At 31.9% G+C, this 12,295-nt stretch overlaps 2 protein-coding genes and 1 pseudogene across 2 annotated transcripts; all 3 read left to right on the top strand.

Annotated features, from left to right (window-relative positions):
- The first annotated feature begins 1,562 nt into the window (after positions 1 to 1,562).
- Positions 1,563 to 2,589, top strand: LOC114720279 (anthocyanidin 3-O-glucoside 2''-O-glucosyltransferase-like; annotated as a pseudogene).
- A 3,683-nt stretch (positions 2,590 to 6,272) lies between these two features.
- Positions 6,273 to 7,886, top strand: LOC114720326 (UDP-glycosyltransferase 79B30-like). The gene has a single exon (XM_028905969.1). It carries the CDS (start codon positions 6,345 to 6,347, stop codon positions 7,722 to 7,724), a length of 1,380 nt encoding a protein of 459 aa, XP_028761802.1. The 5' UTR covers positions 6,273 to 6,344; the 3' UTR covers positions 7,725 to 7,886.
- Positions 7,887 to 9,099: 1,213 nt separating this feature from the next.
- LOC114720277 (uncharacterized) lies at positions 9,100 to 11,394 on the top strand. The gene is made up of 2 exons (XM_028905921.1): positions 9,100 to 9,607; positions 10,681 to 11,394. The coding sequence occupies exons 1-2, from the start codon at positions 9,353 to 9,355 to the stop codon at positions 11,392 to 11,394; spliced, it is 969 nt and encodes a 322-aa protein (XP_028761754.1). The 5' UTR covers positions 9,100 to 9,352.
- The last annotated feature ends 901 nt before the right edge of the window (positions 11,395 to 12,295 follow it).

Below are 12,295 nucleotides of genomic sequence, written 5' to 3'. Positions count from 1 at the left end.
TTTCACTGCAAAGAAAATTATATGTATTATAATTATTTTTATTTAAAGTTGATCTAGTACTCTGAAAATTTTTTTACGTGTATTTAATATTTTAAAGTATTTTATGATATCCTGAAATATTTTCAAAATATTTTTTTGATGTATGTCTAGTGTTACACATTTGGAAAAATATTTAAGAATCTAGTATCATAAAGTATTTTTTGGTTTATCTACTACTTTAAAATATTTTTTATGTGCGTTCATTATTTTAAAATTTTGTGACCAGACCTACCTAAAAAAATATTCCAGAGTCTAGTATTCTAAAGTCTTTTTTAATTTATATAGTACCATAAAATATTCTGTGGTGCAATATCACGAAATAGACAATATTTTAATACACTAGATACACATAAAAAATATTTTGATATATTAGATAAATCAGAAAATATCTTAAAATATTGAAAATATTTGAAAAAATATTTTAGAATGCAAATCTTTTTTTTTTAGTGGGGAAAAAAAAGCAAAGCAAAAAAAAGAAATACTTTAAGATATTGCTGGCTGAGCGCGGAATGCAGAAAATTAGTGCATCTTGGGCTTTCTAATTTAGTGGCTTTTCCTTTAAGAAAATAGACACAAGAGAGATTTTTGGGTCAAAAATACAAGAGGCCCATTTTAAGAGAACAATTGTTAAAGCCCAGAATTGTTCAGGAGCTGCATTCCCAATTTCCTATGATGTGTAATAGAATCCAGTAATCCACCATCCCGATAATAAAAAGGTAAGTTCTCACTATTTTTTTTTTTAAAAGAGGGTAAGCTCTCCATATTTTTGAGTTTCAGAGAAATTATTTAATTTTCTCCTATAATAAAGTATTGTATAAAGAATTAAATGCATACTTTAAGTGGGGGCAAGATTGGGGGGGGGGGGAATAACCGACACATCACATCCTTATTTTTATATTTAGTACCAATTTGATTTTAAAACTTTGTCCATTTCATCCCCTCGCTTACTTGGGGGAAAATATATTCCAAAATATCTTTTTTTTTCACAATATATATTCCAAAATATCAAAGCAACCCAATGAGCTCATGATTACTAGAGGAAAGAATAAATTCGTCCAATGTCGGCCCCTTTTTCTTTTTTAACGTTTTCTTTTCTTATTTCAGCAAACAATACGAATGGAATCCATAATGAAACTATTAATGTAATTGCCGTGTAATCTTTTTATTTGAATATTGAATAAAATTGTCTTTTTAAAAAGAAAAAAATTAATATAATTTTTTGGCTATGAAGTTTTTTTGGTTTTAGTTTTGATTTCTAAAGTTTTAAATTATAAATTTTGGTCATTCAAATTTTTTTATTTAAATTATTAGTCTTTATAATTTAATAAAAAATTAATCCATTTTGTCTTGTGAGGGATAACAACTATAATTTAAACCTTGAGGAATTAAAATGAAAACAAATTTTATAGATAAAAAAACTATATTAATCTAAAAAAAAAAATCGACGAAACAGCACGAAAAAGAAAGTGAAGCCAAACTGAACGGTTGTCACGAAACAAAGATAGCAATCATCAATAATTGAAGGTAACCAGCACAGAAGGCTTGAGAGAAACAGAGTTCAGATATGCGATTTTCACAAGTGAGGGACAACCATGGATGAATCTCCGCTGCACATAGGCATAGCTATGTTCCCTTGGTTTGCTATAGGGCACCTAACCCCATATATCCAGCTCTCCAACAAATTAGCCAATAGAGGCCATAGAATTTCCTTCATCATCCCCAGGAAAACACAATCCAAATTAGATCAACTAAATCTCTGCCCAAATCTCATTACCTTCATCCCCATCACTGTGCCTCCCTATGATGGCCTTCCCGATCACGCAGAAACAACAACTGATATTCCTCCCTCTTTGATTCCACCACTCATGACGGCCATGGATCGTACTGAGAATCACATTGAACAACTCCTCCTTCAGCTAAAGCCACAAATTGTCTTCTTTGACTTCGCGTATTGGCTTCCAGACTTGGCTCGCATACTTGGCATCAAGTCTGTTCAATACTGGGTAGTTAATCGTGCAACTGTAGCTTATAATGCATCCCAAGATAGGATGCTTCAGGGAAGTGAGGTGACTGAAGCGGATCTCATGATCTGAAACCCCCTTCTGGATTCCCTTCTTCTTCCATGAAGCTTCATCCCCATGAAGCAAAAATCTTAGCTTGGAATAGAAGACGGGAATTCGGAAGTGGGGTTCTCTTCTAATTGTATATGTAACGGCTTAACCCAATCAGATGCTATAGCATTCAAAGGAAGCACAAAAATTGAAGGACCCTTTGTGGACTAATCTTGGAAACCAATATGGAAAACCTGCTCTGCTTTCAGGCCCTCTTATACCAGTGCCACCCTCGTCAGTTTTAGAAGAAAAATGGGCTAAGTAGCCCGGACAGTTCAAGGACGATTCTCTGGTTTATTGTGCACTTGGAAGCGAATGCATATTACAGGCAAACCTACGCTTTCGAATTTATGTGGTTCATGCTTTTGAGTTTTACTCTTCGGATCAGCTTAATTGGCATCCAGGCAGTTATCAATCACACATTGATTTCTTATTCTGACTTCAATAAGATTTATGAGAAATGTAGAATGTTCATTGTTTCGATCCGATGTTGTCAGCACCACACCCTTGTCTATGTGTAACTCTTAACTTTTATTCATTCCCAAACCCCACAGGTGAAGGCGGAGAAACAAAGTGAGATGAGAAAAACAGAAAGAAAATTTCCTTAAAAAAGACACGAGTAACTCAAAAATTTTTATTTAGGTTATTAAATTTATCAAATCTTTAATCAGGTCAGACATCCAGAAGAAAGGTTTTAAAATTTTATGAAATAACTCTTATACCTATTTCATGATAAATTAAAAGAGAATTCTAAATCAACATATTTTATTTCACAGTTAACACATTTTAATTCTAAATTAATAATTTTTTTGTCTTCATAACATATTTACAATAAGTATTTAGATAAAACTTGATCACAATGTAATTTTGAAAATTAATAAATTCAATTATATAGTTAACACATTTCAACACTAAATTAACAGTTTTATGTTCTCATAACACTTATAAAAGCTTTTGAATAAAATTTTATCATAATACAACCTTAAAAAAGAATATGTTACATTTAATAATTAACATGTTAATTCTAGATTAACAATTTTCTTTCTCTAAAACATACTTGCAATAAGTTTTGAATAAAAAATAATCACAATATAACTTTGAAAATTAAAAAGTTTGATTACGCGGTTAATACGTTTTAATTCTAAATCAATAATTTGAAAATGATGGAAAATTCTCATTTCTCCCGGTTTCTTATTATAAGGACATTAGAGTCATATTATAGAATTTTAAAATTTTTTTCTGGGTCATATAACTTAATTAGGAATTTAATAAATGTAATGGCTCAAATAAAAACTAACTTGGACTATTTAAGTATATTTTTAAGGTGGTTTTCCAAAACAGAAGTCAGTAGACATCATCAGTAAGTAATAGCAAAATTGTTTATTTGGATGAAAGTATAGAATAAAGATCAGAGAGAGCATGAGGGGAAGTGAACTTTTCAGGTTTTGGAATTATTAAGTGCTGGGATCAGGGGACATAATTATGAGAATAATTATTACAAGAATATTTTTTTTAGTGATTACATTTGTTTTTCAATAAAAAATTATAGTGATTTTTTCAATTATATATTTTATCCCCTCTATAGTTCTTATCTCAAAAGGTTAATTCTTCCACTGAAGACGCTAAGTTCAAACATACGATCAAATATTTAATTTATTTAAACAAGTAAATTATTTATGAAAGATTTGACCGTGGGGATAAGTGGTGGCAAATTATTTATTTATAAATAATTATAAATAGGATTTATGCTTAAATTAGAGGAATCAATCACATGCATTGATTAGTAATAAGGAGAATCATCATAACAGCATTGGAGATTTCTTTCCAATTCAATGAAGATACATTAAGACTAAAAGTTTAACGGTTTAAATTTTATGTTTTAGAAAATAACTTTATAAAATATTTTTAGTATTGTTTTGAATGATCCTACTAAAATTTAATTATTTTATTTTATTTTTTAAAATTTAATATTTTATTTATAATTTTATAAATATAAAAACTGAATCGTTAAAATTTTAATTTTATTGTTGAGATGAGAAATGAATGAAAAAAAAAAGACCAAAAAAAGTGGAGACACTCCTTGCCCATAACTGCACCTCTCCCCTTGAAGTTACAAAAAGTTGAACACCATGCCATCGTCTTCTTGATTCATGAGTCTGGCGCAACAAATTCCATATTCATCATTTTTTAATGTTTTTAATTTAATTTAATTTTTTTATGTTTTAAATAATTTTTATTATAACAAATACATAATTTAAAATAAAACAATTTTGTAACTAACAGTTTTTTTAAAAAAATAAATTTGTCACTGAAAAACTTGCAGACTAAAAATTTTGAATTTGAACCATTCAAATTAAATTTTGCATGATTCAAATTTTAGTCCAGTAATAAACATATACTACTCATCACTGTAACGAGTACTGAAGAAGCACATGAAGTTTGACTCTCAAAGGTTCAAAAGAAATTTTTATTTTTGTGGTTATTTCCTAGTGTGTTGTTTTTAGATTCGTCTAGTGGCATTTTCCACGGCTGCAAATGGTGGTAAGATCTTTGAAGGCTCAAGCATATCAAGAGGACCCCGTGATCGAAAACCAGAGGATGAAGATGGCTCAGGTAATATATATAGGTTTAATATAATATTTGGTCTTTAAGTTTATTTTTATTTTTAGTCCCTTAAAATATTAATCTCTATAATTCAATAAAAATTTAGATTATTTTTTTTAAAGAACTAAAACCTATAATTTAAAGCTTGAAGAATTAAAACAAAAACGAAGACAAATTTAAAAAATTAAAAATTATATCAAGCCATATATGCGTGTGAATTTTTATGCAGAACTTTTATTCATTCTATGCGTCTAGTGATGAACAGTAGAGGGCAGAAACCGCGCGATCAAGTCGCTTCCCTTCCCGTAACAGCGAGGGTCTAAAATTCTGATGTTGGAGGATCATTCACAAGATGTGAGATTGTGAGCCACAAAAAATATATAAATATTTTATGCAATATCTTTAGCACATGCACACTGCACAAAAATTTATATAAAGCTTAATTATTTAATTTAAAAATATTAAGGATATATATATAAGTATTTTAAAAAAAATCATGTTACATATAATATAATTAAGTAATTTATTTAGCTTTTTTAATCTATTTAAATAATATTATTAAAATATTTATCATTGGGTTTTACAATTTTACTTTTTTAAAACTAAATTTAATTATATAATATTATTATATTTATTAAAATCTAAACCCTAAGCAATATAAATTAAAAGAATAATAAATAATATAAATGTATTGCTTACTGTTGTTGGTAGGGGGGGAAAAAGATTGCGTTGGCCGACACAAGGACCGCCTACATAGGGACACGAAGGTAAAAAAAATTGGTGGTTCCCACTCACCACGACGCACCTAAAGGCAAAAGCAAGAAAATGTTGCATTTTAATAAAAGTCACTTTGAAACTCCAGTGAGATGGAACAAGACGCTGTCCCAAACAGTCTTTTTTTTTTTTTATTCAAGTAACTCTCTAACCCATGTTGCACACTTTCCGAGACGCGTTTTGTAGTTTAAACTGTAATCCAAACATAGCTAAGGGTATGTTTGGATGAAACTAAACCATGGTTTGAAAAGTGATTCTGAAGAATAGATTCTGTGAAGAATAGATTTTGTAAAAAAGTGATTCTGAGAAGTGGGAGTGTTTGGATAGTTGTTATCAGAAACACTTTTTATATATACAAATTACTAAAAAAAAGACATAATTTAATATGATAATTACAGAAAAAATAGATTTTATGATATATTTTAATTTGAAGGAATAAAATTGTTAATAATATTTTTTACCAACATAATTAATAATACATAAGATAATATAATTAATAAATAATTAATGTGTATATATATATAAAATATAAGATTAAATATGTTTATCAAAAAATATGTTTATAAAAAAAATAACAAATACATATCATATAGGCTCTCACACTCTCCCTTTTTCCTCCAAAAGCAAAAAAATTTTGTTTTTTCCAAAACCATGGTTTTGATTTTTAGAGGGGGTGTTTGGGTGATTGACACCCCAAACCATGGTTTGGGGTGTCATCCAAACACACCCTTAACTTCCCTGCAAGAATCCATTTCAGTCACCACACAGGAAAGAAATAGAGTTCTGTTCTGCAATTTTCACTAGTGAGAGACAGCCATGGATGAAGCTCCCTTGCACATAGCCGTGTTCCCTTGGTTTGCTATGGGGCACCTGATCCCATATATCCAGCTCTCCAACAAATTAGCCAAGAGAGGTCATAGAATTTCCTTCATCATCCCCAGAAAAACGCGGTCCAAGTTAGACCAATTTAATCTCTACCCACGTCTCATAACCTTCTACCCCATCACTCTGCCTCCCTGTGATGGTCTTCCTGATTATGCAGAAACTACTTCTGATGTTCCTCCCCCCTTTTTTCGACTTATCATGGCAGCCATGGATCGAACTGAGAATCAAATTGAAGAACTTCTCCTTCAGCTAAAGCCACAAATTGTCTTCTTTGACTTCGTTTATTGGCTTCCAAACTTGGCTTGCAAACTAGGCATCAAGTCTGTTCTATTCTTGATTATTAATCCCGCAACTGTAGGTTATAATGCATCCCCAGCTAGGCTGCTTCAAGGAAGTAAGTTGACCGAAGCGGATCTCATGAAACCCCCTTCTGGATTCCCTTCATCTTCCATGAAGCTTCATCCCCATGAAGCAAAAATCTTTGCTTGGAGAAGAACTTTGGATTTTGGAAATGGGATTTTCTTCCATGACCGTTTATATAAAGGTCTGACACAAACAGATGCTATAGCATTCAAAGGCAGCACAGAAATTGAAGGACCCTTTGTGGACTATCTTGCAAACCAATATGGAAAGCCAGCTCTGCTTTCAGGCCCTGTTGTCCCAGAGCCACCCACGTCTCGTTCGGATGAAAAATGGGCTCGATGGCTCGAACAATTCAAGGAGGATTCCGTAGTTTATTGTGCATTTGGAAGCGAATGCATATTACAGACAGCCCAATTCCAAGAATTGTTGCTTGGTCTTGAGATGACAGGGTTACCATTTTTGGTAGCACTACTTAAGCCACCAGGTGGATTCGAGTCCGTTGAAGCAGCCATGCCAGAAGGATTCAAGGAAAGAGTTAAAGAGAGAGGGATTATTTACGGAGGATGGGTTCAGCAACAAGTGATCTTAGCTCATTCAAGTGTAGGTTGCTTCATAACGCATTGTGGGGCAGGGTCTATAACAGAGGGATTGGTGAACAAGTGTCAGTTAGTGTTGCTTCCACAAACATTACCAGATCACATCATGAATTCGAGGATGATGAGCTCTGAATTGAAAGTTGGGGTTGAAGTAGAAAGAGGGGAAGAAGATGGTTTGTTCTCGAGAGGAAGTGTGTGTAAGGCTGTGAAGATTGTGATGGATGATGAGAGTGAGACTGGGAAAGAGATCAGAGAAAACCATGCAAAATTGAGAAGCTACTTGCTAAGCAACGATTCGGAGTCTTCTCATATGGACCGTTTTTGTGAGAAGCTACGTGATTTACTCAGGTGATTTATTTATGGGTTCCACCTAAAACCGAGGCTCTTGAGTTTGTGTGGTTCATGCTTTTGAGTTTTACTCTTTCGGGTGATTTATTGTTGTGCATGGTGAATATCTTTCACTTTGGCTTTCTTATTGTTCATGTGCTTTTGAGATGATTCTAAGCTAAAATGGTATCCAAGTTATAAATTTCTTATTCTGACTTCGTTAAGGTTAATGAGAAATTCAGAAGGGATAATTCTTAAAAAAATATTTCAAATTTGATTTGGTAACAATATTTTAATAAGTTCTGATAATACTGGACTTGCAGATAAAAATACACTTTCATAAAAAAAACTTATTTGAGATTTGATAATTTCAAACTTCCTTTTTACGAGATTCTCCTAATTCAAAATTATCTTATTTGCCTGTACGTAAAGTGAAGAAAGAGAAACAAAGTGACAGAAAAATAGTTGAGTACACGTAATCGATACCTATTGGCAAAATTGGACAAGAGTATGAATTATTAAAGAGTATTATGGGGTGTTTGGAAGCACCTAAAAGTGTTTTTCAGAAGTACTTTTCCGCAAAACGAGATAAACTCCTCTACATATTTACCTCGTATACCGTAAAAACACTTTTAAAAGTTAAAACTATGATTTGGTTTTTATCCAAATACCTCCTAATTAAAAGAATTATGATTGATACTTGAATGGCCATTGCTCGTCTTTAATGTTTAATTGGCATGAATGATTAGTAATTAAACAAAGTCAATATATAATAATATTAGCATCTAGAATTACAATATAATTTTTTTAAAAAAAAAAACTTCTATACCATAAACATATGAAAATATTCTAAATATACAATGTGTACGCATATATACATACTTGTATACGTATACTCACACTATTTATTCAAATGAAGAGGTTATTAATCATAAAATAATAAAAAGTAAAAGTAATATACTTGGCTTAGTCTTCATCTAGTCATAATTGTGACAAGTGTATATCAAAGCAACAATCACCCCCCCCTTTTTTTTTGGTGCCAAGGCGACAATTACATACTAGTGTGTGTGTGTGTAAAGCATTAGATATATGGATGATACAAAAAATAAAATATCTTTGACAAAGAAATAATATATTTGAGGTGGCATGTTAATTAATAAATGATGGACGGTGGTGGAGGTCTTTCCGACGAGATTAAACTAAACTAAACTCACGAACTATATCTACTGAATTAATTTCAATAAATAAATCCTTAAATCAAGCCAAAATTATATATTTCATCCCCTCTAGTTCTTTCTTCGGGGTTAATTCTTCTCTTAAAGGGGATAAGTTCGAAGATATCAAATAATTTAAACAAGTAATTATTTCATGGTTTAATTTCCTATTTTACTTCTAGGTTGAAATAATCATATACAAACTACATAAAAGGTGTGATGCACTAACACCACGCCTTAATGTTCTTCCTTTATGGAAGATTTGACCGTGGCAGTGATTAATAGTAAATTAATTTGTTATAGATATTTATGGAATTTGTGTATAAAATTAGAGGAAGCTTCCTTATCAGATCAATCATTGATCAGTAATAACGAGAATCATAACAACAAAAACGAGATTTCTTTCCAATTTAATGAAGATACGATGCATTAACTATAGATGTCTCTAATTGAATATATAAACACCCTTCTATCTTCTTTTTTGATTAATCTGAGTCTCGATCTCTCAGATTCAGAAAGCTCTTTAATTTCTTTTATTTTATTATTGTGTTCTTTTTTGCGTTGTGTTGTCGGATTTTCCATGGCTGCAAATGGTGGGGATCTTTCTCCCTCTGAAGGTTCAAGCATCTCGGGAGGGTCCAAAGGAAAAGCTATCAGAGAAGTGATCGAAAACCAGAAGATGAAGTTGGTTCAAGTAATAAGTGAATTTATATATAGAAACTTGATTTTCCTGTCTGTTTGTTTGTTTTGGTCCTACTATTTTTAAGATTACGGCAGAGAAACTTGAGTTTTGATTATGGGATTGTTTGGAAAATCATAAAAATATTTTTTAAAAATACTTTTTCGTAAATCGAAACAAACTTCTCTATATATTAATTTCATATACTGTAAAATCATTTTTAAAATCATAGTTTAGTTTCCATCTAAACACCCATATATTCTCTATGACCAAAGGGATTAAATGTTGCTTTAACAGTTTAATGTTTAACAGTTCAAAGATGTAATGAATAAAATCCTAACGTTATTTCGAAATCAGGGTAAATCATTTTTAATCATATATTCAGGAAAAAAAAACATAAATTAAAGAGGTGCCTCATAAGCGTCTCCTTTTTGAAACCTTGAAATTATGGGATAATAGCAATAGAAATAGAAATATTTTCTTACAGGGAACTAGTTCCCCTGAAGATATAATTTTTTCTGTCCAAACCATTGTGCGCCACCCCATCTACGCTCTGGACCTCCTTAGTACTGTGAATCCCGAAGCTTAGATGATAGTGCTCTTGTAGACTTTGTACAGTTTCTTTTTTTAATTTATATATTTTCCCTTTTCACTTGGGGAAAAAGAAAAAAAGAGTTACCTGATAAGTATTGTATTATTTTCTCTGCTTACACCCTATCCTTTATTATTTGTCTCTCAGTCACTTTTTTATGTCGAGGTTTCAAACTGTGCTATTTCTCTCTGATTACATAAAACTAATATATGTCTGCACAGAATTTAGGTATAAATATAGAAAGTCCAAACTTTCTCCAATGTTCTTTTAGCCAGGTTAATACAATTAATTATTAATTTTCTCTCACATTAAAAAAATATTAATTTTCTCTTCAGGAAAAGGCAATAATTGTTTTATGTTTGATATAAAATAATGAATAAAATCCATTGGTTATTGCAAAATCAAAGCTTTACGAACTTACATTTATCACACTTACAAGCCCACTACTTGATAATTAACTGATTTTTCTATGTTGCTTGACTTATATTTCGTGAAGATCACTCATGAAGACTCTCTTCATAAGCCGAAGATCAAACTGGATACGTTCAAATTTGGATTGAACATCGCAGGTTGTTCTTCATCTAAAATAGACATCAACAACGACAAAGGAAAAGATCATGAACGTCATTGTCATCACGATGAACCTGATCATTATGATAAAAGAACACAGAAGACTTTCTGCTGCAACTTCTGCAAAAGAGAGTTTTCTTCCTCACAAGCCTTAGGAGGCCATCAAAATGCCCACAAACAAGAGCGTGCAATCGCTAAACAACGACAAGTAGGGATTATCTCTGACCATCATTTCAGTGTTCTAGGGCGTCACTATTCTCCACACTTTCCTCATTATAGTAATTACCCCTATTATGCTAATTACCCTCAGATTAATTATGGGTCTTTCAGTTGTAATAATAGACCACTTGGGGTTAAATTGGAGTCCATGATTCATAAGTCGCCTCAGAAGTCTAGTTTTATACTTAGGCGTGATCATCAAACCCCAGGAAGGCTTAGGGCCAGTTCAGGAACTTTGAGGATTGAAGAAATTGGTAATATCAGTCCTCTGACTCGGCAATTCGAGCATATTTCTTCTTCTTCAGCTGCTTACGATAGCACAATTGGTGATCAACATATCAAGGTTTTGCCACAGAAAGCTTTGAAAGAGAAGGACGATAATCTTTATACTTCAGGCCTTGACTTGTCACTTAAGCTTTAAGTCAGTTTTAAATTTGTGATAGTTAGCTATTGTTGGTTTACTTTTTGTTTCAAAAACTATAGCAACAATAATTGAGTTTAATATGTTTGCTTTGCCTACGTGTTCAGTTATTGAGCTTCTTGTCTCATATTTTCATAAGTTTGTCATGTACTGTCAACCATATCTGTTCGTTGTTAAGGAATAAACATGGGTCTGCTTACTTTTTGAGTTTGTTTTAATAATCGAATTCGACTATGGTATGGTATCTCTCTGTTCGAAAAAAATAAATATTAGTGTGCGATATTAATTTTTTCTCTTTAATAATAAGGAAACTTGATACGTGACATAACCACATAAGTGATAAATATTTAATATCCGACAATACCTTAAAAACTGTATTTAATAGGAAGATAACCATACTGAGAAAAAAAAATTTAATTATGTTTGAGTTAAAGGAGAGTTTTATCCGGAAAATTTTTGGTAGAGCATAATTGGTAAAATCACCCATCAAAAACCGTTGACGGTTAAATCTCACGTTGACCAACTTGTGCGCGGCTGTTTTTAGTTCGGCGTTGAACATTCATGTACAAGAAAAACCTCTCATCTTCCAGCACGGGGCTCACTTTTGATGCCACATGGCTCACTCTCGCTCCCCCTCTCAGTTGAAATGTGCTGTCCCTCTTCAGTCTTTAGTTTGCTCTCTTCATCATTTTCTGGTGATTACGTTCTGCTTCAAAATCTAGGCTCTGAAACAATCTCTGTCAATACTTATATAAACCAGAGATTCTCCTGTTTTCCCATTTTCACGTTCCAATCTTCCCCCTCTGACACTTCCTCAGATTCTACCCTTAATTTTCTGATGATCAGAATTACTAGTTCATAATCCTTGTACTCCAGAGACAATCTCAATGGCTGTATCCTG

Source organism: Neltuma alba, unplaced genomic scaffold, assembly GCF_004799145.2.
Source record: "Neltuma alba isolate B1F8T4 unplaced genomic scaffold, ASM479914v2 tig00011972_pilon, whole genome shotgun sequence".
In the NCBI taxonomy this organism is placed as follows: Eukaryota; Viridiplantae; Streptophyta; class Magnoliopsida; order Fabales; family Fabaceae; genus Neltuma; species Neltuma alba.
The sequence above is the reverse complement of the archived record's forward strand: the minus strand, read 5'-3'. Positions and strand labels throughout refer to the sequence as shown.